Below are 27,145 nucleotides of genomic sequence, written 5' to 3' on the forward strand. Positions count from 1 at the left end.
TGGCAAGTCACCTTTAGCCCCAAGTTTTCCACTTTGGACCAGTCAGGGATAATGCCTGAGGATCTGAGACTGCACACTGGCTGAAGGAGGGTTGAAATTTATGGAGGGAACTTTTAGCTAGACCTTGAAATAGGTCAATATAATCTTAAAATCTATTCTAAACAGGTATCAAATGAGGACATTTAATGGAGGAGAATATTAAACTTTTAACAGAATGATATGATTGTGTGCTAGTACCAGTTGCAGATTTTCAAGACATTTTTTGTTTATGCCAAAATAAGAGCAGAAAACAAGGTAAATATGTAAGGGATAATGTATAGCGAGCGGGTCATTACTGTGAAAAGAACCCCGACAGGGCGATGCAGGACCCCTAACCCTAACCCTAACCCTAACCCTATCCCTTACATAGTGTTACTAGATCAACTAATTATATATATCTCAGTTTGGGAAAAAATATTCTCAGTTTATAAACTTGTAAACATTTCTCATTTTTCCTTTGAACAACAGAGAACTTATACTGCATATCACAGAGGCTTTCCTTAAAAGGGGCAAGGCCGTTTGTGTCTCTGTTTCAGCAGGTCTATCTGTATTGTTGGCATAAATGAAAGAAAAGCTGTATTTAAAAATATTAACAGGTGGAGGCATGTAAAAGAAAAACAAGATAAGGAAACTGACAATTTAAGAACTTTAAATGTAATTTGTGTTGAGGAGGGGTTTTTTTCAGTAGCCAATGTTGTGTGTGTGAGGGGTAAGCCCTAAGCCAATTAAATGGTGTGTTAATGATGCCTGCCCAGAATTTGAGCCAGTCAATTAAAACTGCATGTTCTACAGTGTCACTGGCAGCACTGAGCTCTAAAGGGATTAAAGCTGAACTTTGACCTGAATCAGCTGCTAAAAGAGGGCCATTGGCAAATTTAATGAGGGCAGTCACTTTATCCACATATCTCCAAAACATAACTTGAATTGCTAAAAAAAAAAAAATGTTTTGAATTACAAAAGCAGTTAATTGACTTGAAACAACTTTCTGTGAAACCTTAGATAAAAAGAGAAGCTTAGAAACTGGCCTGGAGCTAGCTGAATTTAAGGGATCTGCTTGATTTTGAGGAGGAGATTGAAGAACTGCAGAAGAGAAAGGAAGGCAACATGCCAATTTCAAAGAGCTATTCGTTAATGACAAATTACCAAAACACAACAGCGGCGACTATGACCTCTTTTAGGAATTTGGTATTCATCAAGCGAGTGACAGCTAATGTGGATAGCTTCATATGACACACAGTTTCTGGTAGATATGCCTGAAAAATGGATTCAAAACAGATAAAAACATTGCCTCTCAACATATGACCCAGCTAAGGATTGATTTTAAGTCCTTTCACGGTTAAGTATAGTGTCATATTACTGAAAATAGTAACTCTATTACATCTGTTCAGAAAATTCTTAAAGATCCCCTCCAGACATGTATTAAGACATACAAAAATACTCTTCTTGGAACAATAATGTGTGGCTGATTTTTTTTTCCAGAAAAAAGTATAATTACCATGATAAAATCTTTAAAATGGCATCTACTCCTTCTCCCTCATGAAAAATTCAAGAATCTATAAATGTGTAAATATATCTCAGGGGTTTAACCACTAGACACAAGATGTCTCCTACTTCACTGTAAAGTCCATTTTCTGAAATGTCTCATGTCTCACATTAGGTCTGGTTGTGCGGACTGTATGTACTGTGACACCTGATTTGATTTCTTTCCAGGTGTGCAAAGTGCTGAACACAACCACCATCAGCTGCTTCGCTCCCTCTCTGAAGGCAGAGTACACAGCAGACCAGGAGACGATCAAACACGTGGACGAATTCGGCTTCGTCTTCAACAACGTCCAAGCTCTGCTCACTTACAACAACACAAGCTTTGTCTACTACCCCAACCCTTACCTGGAGCCTCTCAGCCTATCCGGCGTTCTGGAGCAGAAACCTGGTGCTCCAATCATACTCAAAGTAAGTTAGAGAAGATTTGACATGCTATTGCTATTATGGCTTCATTTTTTGGATTTTACTGCAATAGAAAGAAAGGAATTCCCAAGCTAGTAACGTACAATGATTAAATGATAAATCTTATCCTATCTGATCCAATCTGATTTTAGTCCTGCCACATGAAATATCTAATCAAATTAATTTTACTGGCTTACTATAAACATTGTAAACAAATGAGAAAATATTGGCTATTACTGGTAGCTTCTACAGTCTGTGTTTTTCTGAAAACAATATTTCACATGACATTCCCTGTAAACTCTTTTTACGCCATGTACCATCACTAGGAACTTGAATTTTTAGCTCTGCTTACTGTGGAGAGACAGCATTTGCTTGTGTGGTGAAGCAATCTGCTTGTGTTAGTAAAATAATTTAGCAAAATATGACTTTATGGTTCACAGCGTAGGGTAGACCGTAAAGTCCGGCTGCCAATATTCTCCAAGATGGTTGATTACTGTAATCATACTAATGGCTTGAAATGACATATTCATCATAATTCATTATAATCATTTATTGAGTTTAAAATGCTGCCCATAAGATCTTCAATTACACAAAAAGGGTAATGCTTTATTTTAAAGGTCCTTTAAGTTTATACTAAGTTCCTGGAAATTTTTGGAGTAATTTGCAGGTATTTAAAAGGTAATCTGTAAAAATTACCTTTGACATTTTTGTGTGTCACTGTCAAACGATATATTAGCATATTAGGTTTTTTCAATCATTTCCTGAAAGTAGCTGCTGTTAATTCTTAGGACATTTCTTTAAAATGGTTATGTAATTTGGTAGTACAGCTTTTAGGAAAAAAAACTGATTTGATAATACGTAGTTTTACACACAAAACCAAACACTGAAAACTTAAAAAACTAAACCTTTTTCATTTTTTTATGCTTTGTACTAAACCACTGTCTCTACAAAAAGTCCTAAAAATTAACTGTTAAATACCTGAAATTACCAGGAAATTAGTATAAAATTAAGGGACCTGTAAAATAAAGCGATACCAAAAAAAAAAGAAGTGCTACAAAACAGAAGCCTTGTGGAAACAAATTAAAAGCCAACAAGCTACATGGGGTAAAAACCCACAATGCTGCCATGCCAGTTAACCAGACGTGAACATTATTACTTTGTATTTTTGCCAGGTCACTTGGCATTACACACAAGTGTGCAGTAGCAGAGGTTACTGCACAGTAGAGAAAGACCATTTCATGATGGGGATGCTCATATGAAGCGTTCACATGCTTACATGATCAATCAGTGCTGTTAAATTAGTTCAGTTTTTTCTCCACACACTTTATACTGTAGGATTTACTGATATTTTCTTTATTTTGTGTCTTTATCAATGTTGCAGGGACGTAACCTGGTGCCATCTGCATCTGGTGGAGCCAGGCTGAATTACACAGTGTTGATTGGAGATACGCCCTGTTCGCTCACTGTGTCTGACACACAGTTACTCTGTGAACCACCAAACCTCACCGGGCAGCACAAAGTCCTGGTCAGTCTACCAGTGTTTCTGTCTGTCCGGCACTTTTCTGTCTCTTAATGCATCTGATTGCCTGTCTGCTAGGATGTGGGTCACCGTCTGTGGGTCAATGCTCGTCTGTACGTCACTGTGTTTGTGGGTCACCGACAGGCTTTCAGTTGAGTTGCTGTCTTTCTGTCATTGTCTGTCACTCATGGTCTGGTAGGTTCCCAATTACAGCACATTGCCCTCCAGAATTATTGACAGGCACCCTTGCAAATAATGAGAAAACAGCTGTAAGAAGAAAACTAAGCTTTTGTGCTTGACACTTTTAAAAATGATCTCATTTAAAGGCAGTTGTTCAGGAAAATGGTCCATTGCTTGATTGTATTTTTTTAATTCAGCTACTTTTGATGAGTGATTTTTTTCCTTTGTTCCGTGTAATTATCTCATCTTTGTTAATATTTCCAGCATTGTCTTGAAGCACTGCGCTTGTAACTGTATTTTTGTTCATCCTGACTTTGTCCAGGTCCAAGTAGGAGGACTTCACATCTCTCCAGGAGAAGTTCACATCCGGTCTGACAGCTTGCTCACCCTTCCTGCCATCTTCAGCATCACAGCTGGAGGAGGGCTGCTCCTCATCATTGTCATCATAGTCCTACTTGCCTACAGACGAAAGTCACATGAGAACGACCTCACTCTGAAGCGCCTGCAGATGCAGATGGACAATCTGGAGTCTCGGGTGGCTCTGGAGTGCAAGGAAGGTGAGTGAGACCGACTGACGTAGGAGATGAAACTATCATAAAACTATCATAAATCCTGTTGAGTAAAAATCACACTCCAAAAGAAAAATCTTATTCGTAGTTGCATTATAGCGCCATCTGTTGAGAACTGATGTTTTGACAGATGTTTTTAACACTTATGCAGGACATATTTATTAGCTGGAGAATGACTGATGGACTAGAGGGACGTAATTTATGATAGCAAACTATGGATTTGTTATTTTAAAGCTGTAAAAGTTTGGTTACATTTTTTACACCACTACTACTACTACTGCACAAGAAAATGTACCTGTTTGTATTTTGAATTGTAATATGGTCATTAAGTTTGTCACAACAACTCTACAGTTTGTTGTTTGTTTCTACTCTTGATATTAAATACGCTGCAAGATACATTATGAACTGTACAATCTTACAAACACATGAATCCAGAAATGTCAGGGCATCTCCTTCAAATATGGCTTTTAAGTTTTCATTTGGACTACCTCCCTCAGCCAAGAAAGGATAATAAAATGCTTTTTAAAGGTTTCTATGATAAACTGCTAAAATGTTTGACATGACAAAATGTTTGGTCAAATATTTAATACACCTCTCTGCTTTATGCAGCCTTTGCAGAACTGCAAACAGACATCAACGAGTTAACAAGTGATCTGGACAGAGCTGGCATCCCCTACCTGGACTATCGTACCTACTCCATGAGGGTTCTCTTCCCTGGCATCGATGATCACCCTGTGCTCCGAGAGCTGGAGGTGAGGAATCTAAAACAGGGCTACTCAATACTCGAATCCAGTTCCAACCACTTTTCTGACGTCTTGACCTTAAGGCTCCAGTATACTCCAAAGTAAATTGATTTCGGCTTGTTGGCAAGAGCTGTCAAAGTGCTGTCGAACAGAGCAGTGTGAGCAAATGCCAGTCTACTCAGCGCGGTTTGAGGAGTTTGTTTAATGGTGTTCTCACCAGCTGAAGGAGCTTGTGAGTGGAGTTTGCAGTCTCAGCATGCACCTACTTTATTTTGAGGAAAACTTTTCTTAGTCTCTGCAAACTCATCTTGACCTTTTACATTCTAAACTTAAGTTTCCAGAAAATTAGTTTTCTGGATATTATATAGTTGTTCTCTACATATTTTCAGTGTACTATCTCTTTGTCAAAATCCTATGCATGTATCAATTTTGCACTACGGAGGTCCAACAGATACATGTATATTTCAGTTGATCCGTAAGAATTATTTTTACATTTCCAAAGACTGTTCTTTGCCTATTTTGTCTCGGTCTTGAGAATGATTTGTTTTGTTCTGATCTTTGCATCAGTTGCATCAGGATCCCATAGTCCTCATTTTGTCTATAACTCAAGGGGGCCTGGTGTTAAAATTTACATTGACTTGGCCAAGATTTTTTTTATCATTGTTCTGATCTCAAGGGTTTAATTCTGAAGCACTCAATATCCAGTTTTGAAGAAAGTCTGATGACAAATCATTTGCCTTTTCATTATTTGTGGAACAACATATCACGTAGGCGAGGTCAAAATTGGGTTGTTGTTGCCAATTACAGCTGGTTTAATCAAGACATTATTATGATTATTATGATGATTTCAAAAGCCTCTCTGATTGCACTTACAACACTATCACCTTTTTCATCAAAGTAAAAAGTCTTTCAGTTTTTGCAGGAATTAAGATAGGTTTATATATATTCTCAGACTGAATCAGATAGATGTAGCAACTGTAAAGCAAAAGCTTTACAGTGGTGTGTCAGGATTTGCACATGAGGGTTAGTCACTGCCACTGAGCTAAGCCTGTGGCCACACCAGTGGTTCTATTTGCACACATGCCTTGAAATGGTTTGTTAGTTTATTAGCATGATTGCAAATGGTGCATTTGTCAGATCAGCAATTTTACATAAGGATTTTTGTGTATATTTCATTCTGTTTTCACATTCCTTCTATGTTATGACTTTTCTCATCGTTGAGTGAGTATTATCTAATGAGCGTGATCGTCTTTGTGTGTGTGCTAAAATGCATGATGTGTGTATGATGCGTGAAGGTGCCGGGGAGCGGACAGGCGAACGTGGAGAAAGCCTTGAAGCAGTTTGCTCAGCTGGTGAATAACAAGGTTTTTCTGCTGACATTCATCCGTACACTGGAGCTGCAGCGTTCCTTCTCCATGCGTGACCGTGGCTACGTTGCCTCGCTTATCATGACTGCACTGCAGGGACGGCTGGAGTACGCTACAGATATCCTCAAACACCTGCTCTCAGACCTTATAGAACGCAACCTGGAGAGCAAGAACCACCCCAAACTACTCCTGCGCAGGTAAACCAGCAGTAATACACTGTTGCAAAAAGTTGTATTACAAAAATCTTTACAAAGTGAAACAATGTTTTTAATTTTGTGGCAGTCATTTTGGAATAGTGTGTGTCATTTTGTTCAGCTGAATATCTCACTTCAACTTGAAGGTTAAGCACTTCATAGGTAAGAAGTTAAGATCATAAAAAAAGCTCTTCTTTTGAGGACAAGATCATGTTTGTCCAAATAATTACTTGTGAATTTCAGGACCAAAACCTGGACTTGGAGTAAAACCCCCCAGTTTCTTCCTCACATTCTCTGTCCATATTTTCCATTGTGGTCAGAGGATTTAAACTAGAGGCCTTTTCTGTCACAAACCTGACCAATTCTGATCAGCGCTTCTTATCTTTTGGCATAGATAATTCCTTTGTGCATTGTTCTTTCCAGCCCAGTTACCACACTTTTGATGGATGAGTAACTAGGCCAGCAAAGGAAAGCCCACCTCTGTTCAGCTTTGTTTTGTTCAGCGGCGTGAAACAGCCGTTACCAGTCTGAGAAACAGGCCTGCCTGAGCAGACAGGTGAAAGACAGGAGCAGTAAAAGTGATAGAGAGTGGGAAGGACTGGCAGAGGAAGAGAACCTAATGGGAAAGAGTGAGTGCAGCGGCGGCAGAGTCGTTGTCAGTCTGACTTATCTTCTGTGTGCCACTCATGAAACATTCAGCTGTAGCTCACGTTTCTTCCCCCCGTCACCTCTCCTCTCCTCCCTTCTCTCGCCTCTCTCCCTCTTTCCTCCACCTCTGGTTATCTGCCGATTGTTTTCCCGGTGCTGAGACTGGCCTACTGAATGTTTCATGAGGTTTTTTTTTTTCTTTTTTTCTTTTTTTTTTTTTGAAAAAGAGGGCTCTCTCAATCTGAAGCACTCATTAAATATAAGGATGAGTTCACATGGGAGCCGGTACAACGAGAACTTCTTAGCCCAAACATGCTGTTCTCTAAAATTTAATGGGACGTCATCAACATATGCATCAATACAGGTTAGGGTTGAAATGCAGGTAAGGACCAAAAAAGAGTGACAGAGAGGCAGCAGTTTAGGGAAGGAAAGAGGCTGGTGGCTATAATGCTGCAGGCTTTGGATCAGATTAAAAAGGGCTCATGCCCCATTTTAAAGGTACTATTACATGATTTAATGGATTTACTACAGTAAATCATAAAGTCTTTCCCATCTGGACACATGCTAAGTAGCTAAGTGCAGAAACAGTAAAGAAGAAACAGACTTCAAGGACTTGAAGCAGACATATAAGTTGCTTTTGCACAATTATGTCATGACCCAAATATGTTGTGCATTAGCAGCACTTTACTACTGTATACTGGAGCGTGTGTCCTTTGAGACCGAGCGCCTGAGTAAGGATGTTATTTCTCTGTAAACTCTCCATGTCATGTTTTTTGGTTCCAACAATGTCAGGCTCTTCTACGTCTTAAGTTATAAAAGAATAATCAGAGCACTCCAGTGCTCTGTGGAACGTCTCTTGCTAACAAATGAGTGTGCTTTCTTCCTGTCTTGCAGAACAGAGTCGGTGGCAGAGAAGATGCTGACAAATTGGTTTGCCTTCTTGCTCCACAAATTTCTCAAGGTAAAAAGAAATCTCTCTCACACCTTATCGCTACAGGTGTCATCGTGATATACCGTGACAATGCTTCTTAAAATTATTAGCATTGATTTTGAAATAGACTGCAATGTTCCTTTTTGTTGTAGATGTCATTTTAACTGTCTGATATTGACGTATTTTATGGACATTGTGGAGCGATAATGGTTACCTGTGGGGTCACATATATCTCCAGCTTTGCGATTCAAAAGGACAGAAAGCTGTTTTATTATGTCTGATGTGTCATGCTCTACTTCCTGAATCTCATCGTCTGCGCTGATGAATACCAATCTCTCTCCCTCCACTTCTTTCCTATGTTTTATTTTCCTTTCTCCCACCTTCCACTCTAATCCCTGGGTTGCCTTCCAAAACAAAGGAGTGTGCTGGCGAGCCTCTCTTCATGCTTTTCTGTGCCATCAAACAACAAATGGAGAAGGGACCCATAGACTCCATCACTGGAGAGGCACGCTATTCCCTCAGTGAGGACAAGCTCATCCGACAGCAGATTGAATACAAGACACTGGTGAGTCACAAAGACATTAATTAAAATAAATAATTAAATAAAATAAAGTCCAAAATGTTGTCTGTATTAATTTTTGTACATCTCTTGGCTAATAGCCTTGACAAATCAACAGAAACGTGGGATGTGTCTAGGCTGTGGTTGTAATTTTACAAATCCTTTGAATATCTGGATAGTTTCAATTTCAATTCTACATAACATTAGTGGACAAATAATCTTGTATAGCCAGATGTCCATAGTATCAACCTGAGAAAGCTCTTGAGAATGTTTGTCAAAGCAAATTTAGAAAACCAGACCCTGATTCAACTGTATACCCAGATAGGTGTGAGTCCAGCAATACAAACCTCTACAGTAAGAGTAAAAACCACTACTTTCTATTCTTTTACTATGCATTTGTCTACATTTTCTTCCTCGACAAATTCAAAATGTTAATTCCCTGTAATGCTAATGCTAATTCCCTGTACACTGCAGTCCTTGTCACCGCTAACTCCCACAGTTGGCCTGTGAAGGGTGTCGACTGCCATGTGTATCCTCTGAGCTTCACTGATAATAGTATAACACTATAATAGATTCATGCTATCACTTCCAGATCCCAGCCCCCTACACACAAACACCCTGACCAATCAAAAGGAGTTGTTATTAGTGCAGAAATAAGTATGTGATCCCTCATTGGCTTCCCAACAGTGAAAGCTCTCAGTTGTTGTCAATGGATGGAAATTGTAAGCTGCCTATGATTGATCCTGGGTTACTTTGTCCACTAATTTGATTGATTCATAATATAACCACAGCTGTGTCTTGGCCCTTTTCTGACCAACTTCAGAGCTTTAAGTTCTCCAGACCTCATGTACTTTAACAGGACAGAGGTCTGGCTATGCAATTTAGTGGACAAATAATGAAACAGAATGAAGAACTGATAAAATAATCACAAATAATGAGTCATTCTCTGCAGTCTAAAAAAACTGGACTGGTGTATGCTCATTCTAATCAGTAAGGAGTTTGAAAAGTTTCACACATGGTAGGGCTACCTGTATAACAAAACACGCCTCTCTCCTTTACCTTTTACCTTAAGATGGCTGGGTTCCTCCACCAGCCCATCAGAATATTTTCTCCCTCAGGCTTTTGCGCCAAAGCAGAGCCAACCAGCGACAGGATGATACCTCTCTGAACGCCATGTCGGAGAGTCTGAGAGACTGTGTCTCATTACTTGTTTAATGCCCCTGCAAGAACTGCACAGCCACATCCTGGAGGTGTGAAATTACATTTCTGGCCAAGATCCTGTCCACCAGGACAGTTTGGTGAGGAGTAGGTAATGAAAGGACTTTCCTAGCAAGCAACACCTTTCTCTCTGACTCTTTTCTCTTACTCCCTCTACCCCCCCTCCTCCTCTCTCTCGCTATCCTGGATCCCCAGACGCTGAGCTGTGTGAACCCTGACAATGAGAACAGCCCAGAAATCCCCGTCAAGGTGCTCAACTGTGACACCATTACCCAGGTAAAGGAGAAGATCCTGGATGCGGTGTACAAGAATATGCCCTACTCACAGCGACCACGAGCTGCAGACATGGACCTAGGTGAGGCTGCACTAGTTGCAATTGTACTGTGTAAAACTGACTGTAAAATGCACATGACACATGTTGGAATAATGACAGGAGAAAAATACAAGTGAGAGTGGGCATTAAAGCCCCCTGAGGCAAATTTGTTATTTATGATATTGGGCTATACAAATAAAATTGACGTGTCAGGGGGGTTGTTTCACTGAAGACATATGACATCAACAGAGAGCTCAACACCAGTTTCTGGAGGACAACCCCCTCCCCATACCTGTTTACAGCCCTAATCAGAGTAACACTCACCAACACTGACGTTAAACCTCACTGACAGTACACCTACACTCAGGCTTACGCCCACAACATGTCATGCAATACCGAATGACTCGGCACAAATCCAGCTGACATGCACCTTCAAAGGGAGTAAATAAGATACCTTGTAGGTAGTCTCTGATATTTCTTTGGGTTAGTAGTTTTATACCTTAAGGGGCTTTTACAGGTTAGTGATTTGCAGAGGATCAGTTTCTCCTTGTTGCTTTGGGCAGCTTAAATACTTGTGAAGGCACTGTGTCATTTGTGCTTTGCTCACAGAATAACTTTAATTGTCAAGTAGAAATATACAGGAAACTGTCTTGGTGATATTTTGGCTCTCACAGAAGAAACTTACACAGTACACAAAGACAACATGACCTGAAAGTGACAGCGCAAGACAAATGATGGACATTAGACAATATGTAAATGTCAGGCACTTAAGATACAAACATTCCCCAAAATGCTATATGTCACACATTCACTATTGATTGTATTTTTCTACAGAGTGGCGGCAGGGCAGAACAGCTCGTGTGGTCCTCCAGGATGAGGACATCACCACCAAGATAGAGAGTGACTGGAAGAGACTCAACACACTCATGCACTACCAGGTCGGTTAATAACATTAACACTAGGGCTGCAACTGTTGATGAAACTGCCGATCATTTGCTTGATTAATTGGTTTATAATGCAAGAAAAAGAGCTCAACAGGCTGTAGAGACACATTCAAATTGCTCGTTTTCAATCGGCAATGATATATAACAGAGACTCAGTCGACATATTGTTTCAGCTTACAAAATTCAGTTGTTCAAGGGCATTACAGCAGATATTGTTGATGAAGGACAGCACATTACTTATTCATATTCATATCAACCACCTCACCCAAGCTAACCTTTTTTCAACCTCCTGGCCATAAGCACGCTTATTCAACCGAACATGCACTTGTGTGCCTGTGTCTTTTACACCATCTATTTTTCAGCCATAAATACAACTACACAGGTCACCAACCTTGGATGAGTCACCCTGCTCCTTTGTCAGTCAGTGCCTTTGTCTATGAGCTTTGGGCCAACTGTACTGCTCGCTTACAGCCAACATTTCAGTGTAGTATACTTTTGTTCAAACAAAGACAGAAATAAAGACAAAGGAAATCTGCATTTGCTGCACTAAGAGCATGTTTTGACAAGAGAGGAAAGTACTCCCTCTTATCTGTCAAGGAGATAAACAAATTGCGCTCTTTCATTTTTAATCTCTCTGCAAGATGTGGAAATGTTTGTTCTGTTGCAAAGCTGGATTTGTATTACTTACATCCATAGCTCATGCAGAACAGTAGCAGGAATTTAGCTCACGCTGTGAATGACCTTGCGTCATCTGCCAAACAACCACTGTATATTTACCTGGAACAATTACACAAACGTATTGTTCGACCAGCATGTACATTGTGCCACTGCTGAGCCATTTTAACTTCAAAACATTCAGCTCCATTCAAGCAAACACATACATATTTTACTATGATTGATACTTGTGGGTACGGTGGTGTAGGTTTAGGTTCCAGTAATACTGCACGCATTAGGCTACCATCTCATTAGCCTTTTCTACACAATAAGGTCATTTTGAGTTTTAGAAGGGATAAGTCCTGCTTAAATGGTTTAATCTAAGATGAGAAGCAGTTGATTTAGTAGTATAGAAATTGTCTCTGTTAGTAACAAGTTGCTGAACCTTAAATGAGAAAAGCAGTTGCCAAACAACATATTTAAAGCCATAAAGAAATATATGTTAACAATCTTAAATGGGTTTAAAGTTGACTGTTAGTGTGTGGTAAACCCAGTTTTTATTTTTTCACACTGACTGTCACCATCGCCCATCTGAATTATAGTGCAGAGGATTTCTACTTTTCTTACTGAAATCTTGTTGATTACAGGTTTACTTAAAGTTTGAAGGTTGACAGTTAAAATGAGTTTATTTTGACTTGAAGTTTGAGGAAATCCATCCATACGGATATTCTGATTAGGATAAGTTTGGTTCTATTTGGTAGCTGAGGCTGTTGCAATCAATGCTGTGTTATTTTATGTATTTCTCTCTAGCTGATGTCATGGCAGATGTCTATGTGTCTAGATGTTTTGAACTAATGGCTAACCCTTTCTAAGTTGATTGTAAGTTTTGCAGGGACTCAATTGAAAGATATTCAAAACTTCTGAACTATAATTTCACGAATCCCGATTTTTAAAATGAAACGATTTTTTAAATTCCAGCCATGGTTTCTTTTTGACCCAACAGCTGCAAGCAACCATCTGATAAAAATAATAGACAGGCTTTACCTTTATCTTCCAGGTGTCTGAGCGCTGTGTGGTGGCCTTGGTGCCAAAACAGATGTCCTCTTTCAACATTCCTTCCTCGGCCAGCTTCCCACGCAGTATCAGCAGATACGGTCAGTACTGTTGAAGAAATACAAATACTTAATATTCATCCAATTTACAGCAGTGGTGCTCCATCTGTTGCTGTCACTCAACAGTCTGTTGTAAGGCACATTAGCAAACACTGTTATATAGCACGTTAAACAAAGAGATGCTATGTGGGTATCCTAAATATTTGAATTATACAAAATTAAGACAAATTCTGTCCTTTAAAACAACTTTGTGCAAATACACCTATTTTTCACACAAGCAGATAAAATGTGTATTTTTTAAATTATCCCCAATGTGGTGTTGTTGTTCTTGTTAAAAACGAAAAAAAAGAAAAAGATTCCTGTAAACCACGTTCCTGACTGATCTAAAATGGAAACTACAGCTCAAACTGAACATTTGTACTGGATTTCAAGTGTTTTTTTCTTACAAAAGAAAATCAACACATATGTGATATCACATGGATTGACAAGAAGAGCAGAGACGAAAAAAACACATAATGACAGAAAATGATGACCCGAGCGTGGATAGAAAGCACGCCTATTACTATGACAACCAATAATATTAATGAGAGCAAATGATTACACAGTCTACACACACACACACACACACATCCAACCTGCTTATTTGCAGATTACAACAGAGACAGTCAGCCTTAAACTCAGATCTGAAATAAGAAATATAACTTTTCTTCGATCTCAGCAGATCTTAAGTCCTTGTTTGACAAACTGTTTATTAATCGAGATACGTTCTTTTTTAGAAACTGCATCTGCAGCAGTTTTGAATACACATTTTTTTTTATTTCTGACATTTGACCATCTAGGTGTGGATGTACCCTTCCGCTCCACCCCAACCAGCCCGGATAGTCCCCACTCCCGTGTGCCCATGCTGACCCCTGACCTGGAGAGTGGGGTTAAAGTTTGGCACTTAGTCAAGAACCACGACCACGGGGACCAGAAAGAGGGAGACCGTGGCAGCAAGATGGTGTCTGAGATCTATCTGACAAGGCTACTGGCAACAAAGGTGCACTATATTAGAAATATTGTAGCAGCAATTAGCAAATATTGGAGTAAAACAGTGGGAGCATCCGCAATCAACTGCAATTTAACTGAGGTACTAGTGAATAAGTCTTAACTCCATGCATGTTTTCTACAGGGCACACTGCAGAAGTTTGTGGATGACCTTTTTGAGACTCTGTTCAGCACCGTGTGTCGGGGCACCGCCCTGCCTCTAGCAATCAAATACATGTTTGATTTCCTGGACGAGCAGGCCGACAGACACGGCATCCATGACATGGATGTTCGCCATACCTGGAAGAGCAACTGGTGAGAAACAGAGGGAGCCTGACTTATGATTATAAAGTCATCTCACTGTCTTGACAAGAAACTCTCAGTGTAAAAAAGTACAATGAACAGCTTTCTGATTCCTACAGAACACAGAATTTAATTTTCTCATACTCATCACCAACAAAGCAGTCAATGCTCTGAACTATTAAGCCCTTCACACCAGGGTGCACCCTTCGGTCAGACATTAAGTCTTCTTTAAGCTCCTTTAATTTACATTTAAAACTCTGCATATTTTAAAATTTGGAAACCTGACTTGACACCTCACAGTTAACTCAGTGTCAACATTTAGAACTCCAAAGAATATGAGTTTGAATAATTTTACTTGATTCCTCTTTGCACAGTTTTATAACATTTTATTGTTTATTGTTTGAAGCTCTAAATTACAATTTAATTTTAATAGTCTTCTAAACTCATTCTAAATATTGTTCTCATAAATTAAGTGAATTAGACGAACTTATAAAACCAAAAGGGAGCATCTTGTACACATTTTGCACATTGTCGGGGCAAATTCACAATATGATTGCGTGGCTTTTGTGGCAGTTGAATCTGCACAAATGAGACAAAAAGAAACCGTGTAATTCATAAAAAGCACCTGCAAAGGGTGAAATACACCTCAAACTGCACTGCAAAGCAAATAGCGTCGCTCCTTTCCTATTTGCACGTATGTAAGTTAGATAATATGCATACATTTGGTGCAAAATTGGCCCCTTTCTGTGTAAATGAGCCTCATTGCCAAAACAGTGCAATTCACAAAGACCAGCCCGAATTGCCACACACAGTTAGAGTTAAATTATTAGCATCTTCAGAGAGTTGGTGGTAACTGAAGCGCCCTCTCTCCCTCTCTCTTCAAATCTACAAGTTTCTGAGGCATTGAATGATATTGAATTGATATTGAATGATATCATGGGCGAAATCTTCAGTCGAGTAGGGGGGGGGGAATCAAGTGGGTATGGGGTGGTAGGCTTATCTCAGACTTTCTGGAATCTGTGTGTAACAGCTGACCTGATGTGTAGCAGAACACAGAACATTAATTACTGTCAGATCCCGACCGATCTGGTGTTAATGAAGTTACCGCTGCTGTGCTGCGAGTGTAAATACGCATAGCCTTTTTCTCAGTTTGGAGATGCACTTATCGTTTCAGCTGCTGTGTGATGCTGCAGCCAGCTGTGACACACAGCCAGTACTGATGTTTCTGCAAAATCTCGAATACATTCAATGACAACTCATTACTATGAGATTCAGACATTAATCTAACACGTTTCAGACCTGCCTGAGTCACATTAATAGCCGTATTTTGACATTTGACATTTCAATAGATTATGTTATAGATGTGAATTACTAGAGAAGTAAAAGCAACAAAATACATGAAGGTTGGTTTGTGATTGTGGAGAGCTCTGTGTGTGCGTACCTCTGCTAATTAAAGACACAAAATTAGAGGCTTTTGTGCTTTCTGCAGTTTTCATTACAGAACAATCTGTGTGCTGAAATGTGGAGAAATGCCTGAAACATTGAAAACTGCTCCACTCACTCAATCAAACGCAAAACAAAGGCAAATTGCACTCAGCTGCAAAACTTTATGGGTGCGTTTGTGCCATCATATAATTAGTGCAATATCCTTTGTGAATCAGACCTTGAGACAGCGCAGATAGCGGTTGCAATCCGTTCTTTGTGAATTTGTCCCTGACAGTCTTACACTGTTTAAAATCTCTCTCTATACTTCTGTTTCTCTCAAACATTTGTTGTTATCTTTAGCCTGCCCCTGCGCTTCTGGGTGAATGTGATCAAGAATCCCCAGTTTGTCTTTGACATCCATAAGAGCAGCATCACGGACGCCTGTCTGTCAGTGGTGGCCCAAACCTTTATGGACTCTTGCTCAACGTCTGAGCACCGTCTCGGCAAAGACTCACCCTCCACCAAACTACTCTACGCCAAGGACATACCACATTACAAAAGCTGGGTAGAGAGGTGTGTATGTGTGTTTTGTTTGTTTGTGTATACACATGCAAAGATAGCCTTCACAAGAATGAAAAAAATGATTAAAATCCACCAAAATGGCGGATTCTTTGGTGTTTATCATTTCCTATCCTATTTCCTTCCTGTTAATATTGGCTTAAGGCTGGTTTTTGGAATTATAACTACACAATCCTGTATAAAATGAGATTTTTTTCAATCAGAATTTGCTCTGTTACTATGAGAGGTTGTCATGTGGTGGTAATGGAGCCTTGTCCTTTGTCAGTGCAACTTCAGTGACAAATTAGGAGTGCTTGGTTTGATCCAGCAAATCTCCCTGCTAATGCAATTATGGTAGAATCTTCATGTATAAATGTGATTGCGTTGAGTTATGAATGCAAATCGTGATTTTAATGCAATTAATCATGCAGTCTTATTAGGGCTTGGAGTGACAGGATGAATATGCAGTCAACTGAAGGTTTTCATAAGTACATGAAGCTGTGTTTTATAAGAACAGTGTGCAGGTGGTTCGAAGGTACTGTGAGCGTTACTAAATGACTGAACCTGTGAGTGACACATTTCTTGATTTTTTTCAGCCAAAACACCTCCGATTTACAGGTGTGTTTAACGTTAGATATTCTTTGGCTTTTACAACAACAGGCTGAATCGAAGTGAAGAGAGAAGGTCTGGTATGCATGACTGTGTCCTAGACATTGACTTTGTGTGTGTGTGTGTGTCTACTCTCAGGTACTATGCTGACATCAACCGCCTGCCTGCCATCAGTGATCAGGATATGAATGCCTATCTGGCTGAACAGGCTCGCCTTCACTCCAGTGAGTTCAACGTGCTCAGTGCCCTCCACGAGATCTACGCTTACGTCAGCAAGTACAGCCAAGAGGTGAGACTGAGTGAACACACGTAGCAACATGGGAATGTGCTGTAGAGGTCCTAGTTGTGTAGTTAGTGAATTTAGCATTTTTTTAATATTAAAGCTGAATATTCATTATATTAAAAAGGGACAACGTGTAATATGTTGCTTGTAGTGATGCCCCACAGAGAATTATCACCAGACTCCTCTCAGCTTGGTGTTTCAGTTCCTTTCAGCTCATGGATTTGGTTTTCTGGCTTGTAATTTTAGTCTCTCTCAACTGCTTCGTTTCCAGCTGCAGCAGGCAGATGTTTCCAATAAAAAGCTGCGATAAACCTATACACTACCTGCCCAGCACCGAACTGTAGACATAAAACTTTAGAGACTTTCTGGTGAACACAGAGCAGCTTTTAGCAGCTAAAAAGTCAGATATCTTCCTCAGACGTTGGTGGAGATCAAAACAAATCTAAAATGAGACTGAATGCTTTAGGTAGCCACAAACATGATTCCAAATGAATGCTTATTCTGCTTCATGTCAGCTAGATATGTAGATAAGCGATTGTTTGCCAACATGTTTACCATATCAACTTTATATGACGATAGTATGTTACTGTTGTGTTTCAATTATTGTTAGGTCACTAAAAAATATCACAAAATAGTGAAAAATGCCCATCACAGTTTCATAGAACCCAAGGTGATGTTTTCAATTGGTTGTACTGTCAGCCAGCAACCCAAAACTCAAAGTTGTTTTTTTTTGCCTTTTGCCATTTTTTTTGCCTGATTTAAATGATTAACTGATTACCAAAATAATGGATACCTTTCTGTAAATCAACTAATTCATTAATTAACTGTTTCAGCACTAGTTATAACTGAGATACAGAATTGTACTTTTTGCTAACATACACATATGCATTAAATTCTGATAAATCAAATGGTACAAATAAGTGATCATTTATTGTATGCACAACTGTATTATTCCTATAGCTGACCAATGATATGCCTCATGTCCTTGGTTTCACAGTTTGTGTGCTAATGCACCCATGTGTGTGTGTTTCTTTGTGTTAGATCACAGAGGCACTGGAACAGGATGAACAGGCCCAGAAGCAGAAGTTGGCATATAAAGTGGAGCAGATCATCTCAGCCATGTCTACAGAGAGCTGAGACACACACACACACACACACAGAGACACACACAGACATACACACACACACTCACTCACTCACATACTATATGCACACACTGTACATGCAAACACACACACATGGAAACATATACTGTTACAGAGGAGTTAAAAGCCCATAGTCAAGGCAAATGACACTCACATGTGTACATCATGTGCATGTGTGTGCACATTTACATTCACACGTAAAACACACATATTCACAACCTTTATGGACCTACTGTATGAACGAATTGACAATACATTCACAAAGAGTTACATACACACACATACAAATGTACATACACAAACAAACCACAGACCGCATCAAACAGCAGATCGTCCCAAAGCACGATTTTTGAAACCAATGTCATCGTTTTTTCAGAAGAAACTCCAGCAGGCAAACATCCAACTTCTAAAACGCTCCTATAGAGAGAGAGAGAGAGAAAGACAGGGGGATTTGGGCCATCACGGTTGCTGAATTTGCCGCCAATTCTTTTCCGCTGGGTAATGGTTTGTCTTTGTAGTTGGTGCTTATACTAAATGTGTGTGTGGCATGGCTGGTGCTCTGAAGAGAACAGCACTTAATAAAGAATGACTCAACTTGAAAAGTCACTGGAGGAGCTCAACAAAGACAGGAGCCAATTTAATGGGACGGCACATGTGCTGAGACAAGACTCAAAGTACTTTTTATATGTCAAAGATGAAGGACATTTCGCACTACATATCACAGACTTAAAGTGACATTGCCATTTGGAGCCATTTGGAGCAGAGATGTGTAACTTTGTGTTGTTAAGCCTTTTCTTTTTGCCTTTTAAAGGTTTATAAAAGGAGAAAACTAAAGACTCTGGAAACATCTTCCCACTTGAAGCTCCTCGTCATGGGATGTTTCTTTGTTTAATGAAGATTTTCTCAATTACGTTTCTGCAAGGGATTGAAAACAGTATACGCAACATTTGTCAATGACAAGTTTAGGGTCCAGCTCTTTAATAATCCAACACTGAGATGGCATTACTTTCAAATTTGAAATATATGTAGAGATATTTCCAGACCCAATCCCTGGCTTTTTGTGCCAAATATAATATGTCTCATGTTTCATTCATATTAAATCCTCCTGAAGAAGCTATTAATAATACATGCCATTGTACAGAAAGATCCCATTTGAGATAGGAAATTTTGTACAGTGATGATCTATAGACCACTAATTCAGCCATTCAAAGATAAGTGGAGACCAAATTGAACTGTAGCAGAAAGCATGATTAATGATGCTATAAGCCTGATCGTGGATCAGATTAGCCTAACCCCGGCCAACAGCGCCGCTCCCCCACCTTCCCCGTCTCATCAGTCATTGTTTACATTGAGCGTGATACTTGAAATGCACCGAGTGTACGAGATATTAAGAACACCTGCTGCTCCTGTGAAGTTATCTGGCGAGATTAAGTTAGATGAAGGCTTTGATGCCTTATTGATTTTCCCAATAAATCCACTTTGAAGGTAACTCAGAAATTTAAGTTAGGAAACAAGCTGAAGAATTTCCAACCCTGGAGACATTTGAGATGTTGGAGTTGCAAGAGAGTCTGCAGCTCAGTGAAAAGTGGGTGTTCCTTACATTTTGTACACAGAGTGGATCTATGATGATATATGTGTTTGGATCAGCAGTTGGTCCTTGTAAAGTTCATTCATTAAACGTTGAATTGCTTCACAGCACAATCTTCGCTTTGCATCCTGACTGTTTCCATGTTTCATTAATAATTCACAAGTTTTAATTTTGAGTTTCCGATGTACATTTTACCTGACTGCTTGTTGTCTCCTTGCTGCTGTATTTATAGAGTGCCATATCTAAACTTCAAAATACTTATCATGATGAAAAATTCATTCCGAGGCATCGCGTTGATTCAGGGTTTTATTTTGACTTTTTGTGATTCACCAATTGCGATGATGAAAGATGTACTTCTTTCTGTGCTTGAGGCTATTTCACTGCTATTTCAAAAGTGACCATGACTGTCTATTCTGGAGCGCTGCTCTTTTTACCATTTCAGTATCAATGGGGTTAAATGTACTCCCCAAAGGACCTTGATTCATGTTAATCTAGAGGAACGAGATAAAATAAAATAAATAATAAATACATTTCCTGTTAAGTGTTGAAATATGACAGAGAACTCATCTGTTTCATGTGTGGTTTGATGATAATTTATAAATGTGTTGTGCAATAAACTGTCAGATGTTTAAACTGTAATGTTTTCTAAACTATATATTATTGTATAAATATTGTACATAAAAAACACTCCTATTTTGCAAGCAAAAGATTCACTTTGTACTGTTGTTATACATTAAATGCGCAGCTGATAAAAGAAAAAGCTTTCTCCTGGTTTCTTTTGTGATGATGCAAAATTCTGAATAATAATGCTGAACATAATTCCTCTATATTAAAGAATGTGCCAAATCCTAAATTGAAGCCCTGGTAGATTGCATTCTTGTGGGAAGTAAATTCCTGTTTTATATTGCACAGCCATGCATTTATGTTGCAAATTAGTAATGATACAGATATTCACAGCATTTTAGAGTATTGCATCGTACTATAATACAATATAAAACACAGCGGATTGACAAAAAAAGCCTTACATGACTCATCTTTAATGGCCATTGAATTTCTCCATTTTGTATTTTGTGGATACCAAATGCAGCTGCTGTTAAAGGTGAGGTCACTTTTCAAGCCAATCTGAGCTCTGGCCGCACATAACAGGATAATCTATTCTTATTATGTTAGTGGACCACTAGCATGCTAATTTAATAGTTAAACTGTTATTGAGTTTTCAATGGAAGGCTCTAATGCCTATGATGTCAGAGATAAACTGAAATATCAGGGGGTTTCATCCATCATTTGGCCTTTGGACTGAGAAATTAATACAGTTGTTGGCCACATGCACAAAGGATGTTAGCCCTACACCCACGTCTAATTGAAAATACAATATGTGAAACAATCTGAGTTCCAGCTGTGTATTGATTAGATATGTATTATTAGATTAAAAAAATGACACCTTCACTTACATACCAACTTATACCACAACATCAATATATCATGATACATCTTAAAGGATAGCAACCCTTAACAATATTTACTAGATGGATCCTCAATATTTTTGTTATAAAAATTTATTTTTTGCTGTTGGAATAGAAATAATAATCACAGTGCCTCAGTGAAACCGTGAAAATGTGTTACAGGTAGTATTTTAAGATCACTAAATAGTATTTTTTGGACATCTTATTGTAAAGGTATAATTACTGTAAAGATTAAGATCCTTTCTGAGAAGGTTACAGACTCTCTACATTTGGCAGATATTTGGTAGTGTGCTACCAGGTTGGATTTAAATGTACATCTGCTGGATTGCTTTACAGAGCTGCAGAGAGAGGGTGCTGTGTTTCCAGAACACACTGAAAAAAAAGCTTTTTTTCCCTGAAGTCAGCAAAAGGAGGATCAACAATCACTTCAAGCTTGTTTATCTTCCTCAGAAAAGGAAGAACAAATGTATTGATAGTAGTTCAATAATGAAAAGGTGATTCTGTTTTTTTATCTTACTTTTTTATTCCATTATTTGACAGAACAGTGCTCATTGATCAATAGAAAAAAAAAGAACTGTAAATGAGCCAGAGTCAGCCTAGAAGACTAATTTCCATCTGTTGTCCCTGGCCACATATCACAAGGTTACCCTAAAAATAGAATGAAAAGGAGTTCAGTGTACTCTTGAAAGCAACAAGGCTTGTGGAATATCTGTTTTTTAAGGAAATCTGATGTTTAACGATGCAAAATGTAGCACCACAAGGTGGGAATAGCACATTTGATACAAGAGAGACGCCAAGCTTGGAGAAAATTATTAAATCCCTTTGAATTGCATAAAGACACAAGCCCATGCGATGTACTGTGACAGTATTTGGTATGGCATGTGAGCAGCATATAGAGGTTCCTGAGCACTTGCCATAAGGAGCCAGAATTCATTATTCATATTTAACCCTCGGGGCTCTGGGCAAGCAGAGTAGAGGGAGGGAGAGTGGGAGTAGGAGGAGGAGGAAGGTTGTGTGAGCACCCTGGCCTCCCAACCCATACCTGTCAGATCCAGGATCCAGGTGAGGGGGTGGGGGGGTGGGGGGTGGGGGTGTCATCAGTGTATCGAAGGGTCCTCTGTACACCTGCCAGGCTCTAAACCCTCTTTCTGTCTTTCCTCTTCTCTCTTTGCTTGTCAGAGTGCCTACACTCAGCAGCCAGCAATCCCCCTCACTTTCTTCTCACACACACACACACGAGAGAGAGATAGAGAGAGAGAGAGAGAGAGAGAGAGAGAGAGAGAGAGAGAGAAAGGAGTATCATTAGGACTCAAACCTCCTCTACTGACAGCTGAGCAAGCCGCAGGATATCTTCTTGATAGACCGTGTGGTTGGATGGTACCAGACAGGTTTATGGAGCTACTACAGCCATTAGAGATCCATTATTCTTCTATCAGTCCCTGACAGTTGTCATAATAACTCATTCTGCTTTAACCCATGATTGATGTAAATATATTATATATGTTACGTAGAGTAAAATAATCATTCCTGTGAAATCACGGCTTGCACGCCGCCAGATCCTCAGCTTCTTCTGCTGCCCAGAATATTTGATTCAGGAAGGAAAATGGACCTTACACACAGACTGCAGATCTTGAGGAATAATTCAAAGCGTGGCTGTAACTAAATAAATGTTGAATGGAAAAGGCCTTGGAAAAGGCTGAACAACACAGCAGAGTGTGTGTTAATAGTCAATAGACATGGGTCTGCTTCCGTGTCCTCAAACTCAGAGTGGCAGTAAATGGGTTACCATGTCAAAGATATAGAGCTTTCAAACATACAGTATATACATATAATCAGCGGTTGACGCAACAACGGGAACACCTGTACAACATATTAGTGCCAAAACATTTTGCTGATTGATCAATTACTCGACTGACATAGAAACAATCAACAAGTTTGATAACCGATTAATCATTTAATTCATTTATACAACAAGAATGCCAAATATTCACTGCTTTTCTCTGTTTTATATCATTGTTGATTTTGGACTGTTTGTTGGACAAAACAACTGAAGACACCACTTCAAAATTTTGAGATCACAATTTTCTTAGAAATGATTAATATTTAAAACAGAGTCATCAACAATGGAAATGATTAATAGCCATGCCAGTAAAATAGCACTGCTACCCAACTAAAGCTTATATATAATGATCATTGTATAGGATTGCACGATAATATAGTAGATACTCTCATTCTCTTTGTTTGCCTTCCTTTCTTGATATTTTATACAGAGTGGTTTGTTTTTTTTCCCTAAGTTGTGGTTCCTTTCAGCTTGGAAGAACACCAGCAGCCAATCTCAATAACTTCAAATGCACAGTGGATAAAGATATAGATGTGTCATACCTTTGGTTTTTCCTCCTCCATAATGTACACTCTCTCTACTGTGCAATCAAGCATCAAATTCCCTTAAGCACCACTGGAAAACAGTGAGGCTGTTGAGATCTGTGTGCATCAGTCTCCTGCTGCTTTAATTAAATGCATACTGCATTATCAGAGTGCACACAATCAAACATGCTCTGATATGTTTGTTCCTGCCAAGGACAAGAGGCAGCTGTCCAAACCAGGGGGAACTATATGGAATAAATCTCAAATGACCACAGCTCAGCCTCTATCAGTAACAACTTGTTTCAGGATTTACTGAATGAGCTAATCCATGACGGCATTTGATTTCCCCAGTTTGCTGTAGTTATTTTTCTTTTGTCCACTGGCAAAGATGTTGTCATTCACAGACTCTATAGCATTAACTGACTTTATTGCTCACTAACTCACAATTGGATTCTGTAAATATATGTAGGTAGAAATTCCACAAAAAAAATCCAGTATCAGGAAATGAATAATCAAAGTGTTTAATAATGTACTGCTGAGGATAATGTCCAGTGGGTTAATCTGGATAGCACACCAGTCAAGTGGTGCCATCTTCTGGCTTAAAATGTAATTACAAGCATGACTTGGAAACAGGCTGAAAAAGACAGCATGAGCATTCTTCATTCATTCGATCAGTTTGACCACAAACTGGATTCGGAGAGAAGGAGATCATGTGAGAGGCTGCGACAATGTGATGCAGATAGAGGGCAAAGGGTCAGGATGTGTCGGTGACAAAAAGTGTCTGTTCAGCACTGCTGCCTGAGGGTGCGTATGGAACATCTGCAGGGCCATGCGGTGATCCTGTAGGTCACGACACAGACATGCTCAGAGCATAAATTGCACTCTGAGACCGTGAAAAGAACCCATACAGGGACTTCCCTGACGCACATTATGTTTTGGGAAGCGGTGACTTCATCGATCCTGCACTTCAATTGCAATTTACAATTTAAAGCGACGTTTTAATTTGAGAGTTGATTCAACACAAGCAAGGATCTAGTCAAGAGAGAACAAGTAGTGCAATAAAGTAAGGTTTGATTTTTTTCTTTTTTCTTTTTCTTTTCAGTCCATCAAGTGCGGAGGTGTTCGCTAAAGAGTTGGGTCACTTCCTTTTCTTCTCCTTCATTACAGTTTTTCTTCCCTTTTTCTTCTTCCCGCTCACTCGAGGGTAGAGACCTCACCGCTTGGACCACAGAGAGGTAACGGTCAACTCATGCTGCAGTTTGAAATTAAATCCCCTCCCACTACTCCTCCTCCTCCTCCACCTCCTCCCAAACCTTCCCTAACTTCCCCTTCTTCTCAGCTCCCCTCTCCTGCACTCCTGAAATCACTTCAAGACAGGCTCCCTCCTACGTAGCCAATCGGTGAGCTTTGTGGGATTTATGGCTCTCATTTTCAAAGCTCCATAAAACGTGCATTACAACGTGTATGTGTTTCTGTGACTGTGTGTGTCTGCATGTGTTTGTACAAATAAATTAACCAAAATTAAATTAAGAACACGCTTTTAATGAGTACTTTAAAAAATACCCTCACCATTAATTTAACAGGGCATGTCGAATGCTTTTTGCTTGTTCCTGTGACTTAAGTCAAAACAGCACCATGAATCACTGAAGCTATATTGTTAATTATGAACGGGTGGCCAAGAATTTCTAGTCCCACAAAAGATCATCACATTGGGAGAGTCGCTGTTTTACAACTTCCTGTTCAAAGCTCTGCCTGGGGCTCTCACAAATAATCCATTGCTAGTGGACTCTTGTTCTCAGACAGAATAAATAGCCAACGGTTTTGGTACTGCACAACATATTGAAGGTTTTACATTTTAAACACAGCCATAAAAATTGATAATGACTCACTGCCTTTCATAAGATGTTGACCTTATCAGTTTATCTGTAAAACATTAAGTTCTGTGTACGGAAAATAGAAAAATATTTGTTATTGGCAGAATAATAATAGTGAGGAGGACCTGCCATTTAAAATAGCCTACTGATCCTGGATTAGTGTCCAATTAGCAGCTTAAACTTTCATTAACTTAAAATAAGACTTCTTGGATAAAACACTTGTTATCTTTTACCTAAAACACATCCAAGACGTGAAATATTCGGGTTAGGTTCAAGCCAAGCTGTTGGATGCATCTACATCAGCAGAAGGAACATCACTGGTAATGCTCAATGACATATTTAAGACATTGTGCTCATGAGTCATCAAATTAATAACATCACCATCATAGTCTAAAGTATAGTCTTTGGTATGCCCTGAAGAAACTGGTTATAGTAGCTGCCTATTATAAATCTGTTCTAATGGTTCCTGCACTGAGAAAACAGCTTGTAGTGTCATAGTAATTTTTTTGAACAGTTTGTTGTTTTCTGGTTGAGGTCTGTACGTGTGAATGCATGTGTATGCTTTCATAGTATAAAAAAGGGTGTCACTGCAGCGGAGAAAAAAAAAAGGAAAGGAAAGGAAAGAAAATGGAAAGCGCATACTTGCGTGAAAGTGCAAAAATGTTTGGCAACAGCTCAGGATTTCTGCTACCGAGTGAGGTGGAGGACATTTGTCAATGGCCTATGCTCCCCAGAGGAGCAAAGGGCTTAAGTAAGTAAGCAGAATTTCTGTGGTCTTTAAAGCACAGGGTACGTCTAAAGGGGACTCCTCGTGAGAAAGTATGAGCAAAAAAGCACAACGCTTGTCTTTTGATATTGAGCCTGGATGCCTATGTTCTCCTGAGACACTCTATCATACACTTCAGAAAGCATTTAACACACACGCTCAGAGTTGTATACACATAATGCATGGAACTAAAAAAAATTCAATACTCAAATCTAGTTAAAACACACTTGCAAGCTAAACCAAAATACACACTGCTGTCAGAAATAATCTATGACACCAGCAGATATATGGTGATTGCAATGTACTGTTACTGAAGAAACAGTGTAGCAGCTAAAAGGAAAAAAGGAGGCTATGTTTTCAAACTCCATAAGCTGCAACAGATGTGCAGAACAGTCAATACACTATAAACAAATAAAGCCATATGAAGCCGGGGCTACAATATAGGCTTTAAATCACAGGATGCCAGTGGTAGAAATGTTTTCCAGATTGGCTTTCTGTAAGGTCTTGGGAGGAATGCACTTGCTGTCTGTGTTGGTTTCCTGCTCTGTGACCACGATGAGCCACTCTGTGACACGTGAAACCAAATGCTGTCACAAAAGAAGACAAGAGATAAGAGATAAGGAAGTGAGGTGTCCAGTGACGGAGAGTAAAGGAGTTCTGACTGTACTTGCGCACAAAGATTTATTATTACCATCAGAATTCAAGGACACAAAAGGCGAGAATAAATATATAAATTAAATAAATGCCCCCTATAATTCCCTATACTTACATCACACAAAACTAGGCTTAAAAACGAAAGCCTTAAGC

The 27,145-nt window shown here is 39.3% G+C and overlaps 1 protein-coding gene across 1 annotated transcript in view; it reads left to right on the forward strand.

The window, feature by feature from the left end:
* The window catches only part of LOC122980710 (plexin-A2-like), a 78,121-nt gene extending 57,507 nt beyond the window's left edge, over nucleotides 1–20,614 (forward strand). Inside the window, exons 18-32 of the mRNA XM_044348999.1 lie at nucleotides 1,750–1,989; nucleotides 3,365–3,508; nucleotides 4,005–4,239; nucleotides 4,861–5,003; nucleotides 6,290–6,558; nucleotides 8,098–8,164; nucleotides 8,553–8,699; nucleotides 10,107–10,266; nucleotides 11,059–11,162; nucleotides 12,880–12,976; nucleotides 13,774–13,973; nucleotides 14,106–14,275; nucleotides 16,049–16,261; nucleotides 16,994–17,144; nucleotides 18,180–20,614. Coding sequence (XP_044204934.1) covers nucleotides 1,750–1,989; nucleotides 3,365–3,508; nucleotides 4,005–4,239; nucleotides 4,861–5,003; nucleotides 6,290–6,558; nucleotides 8,098–8,164; nucleotides 8,553–8,699; nucleotides 10,107–10,266; nucleotides 11,059–11,162; nucleotides 12,880–12,976; nucleotides 13,774–13,973; nucleotides 14,106–14,275; nucleotides 16,049–16,261; nucleotides 16,994–17,144; nucleotides 18,180–18,275 — 2,436 coding nt within the window. The 3' untranslated portion in view covers nucleotides 18,276–20,614. The remainder of the gene's footprint in view (nucleotides 1–1,749; nucleotides 1,990–3,364; nucleotides 3,509–4,004; nucleotides 4,240–4,860; nucleotides 5,004–6,289; nucleotides 6,559–8,097; nucleotides 8,165–8,552; nucleotides 8,700–10,106; nucleotides 10,267–11,058; nucleotides 11,163–12,879; nucleotides 12,977–13,773; nucleotides 13,974–14,105; nucleotides 14,276–16,048; nucleotides 16,262–16,993; nucleotides 17,145–18,179) is intronic.
* The last annotated feature ends 6,531 nt before the right edge of the window (nucleotides 20,615–27,145 follow it).

Source organism: Thunnus albacares, chromosome 4 (genome assembly GCF_914725855.1).
Source record: "Thunnus albacares chromosome 4, fThuAlb1.1, whole genome shotgun sequence".
Taxonomy (NCBI): Eukaryota; Metazoa; Chordata; class Actinopteri; order Scombriformes; family Scombridae; genus Thunnus; species Thunnus albacares.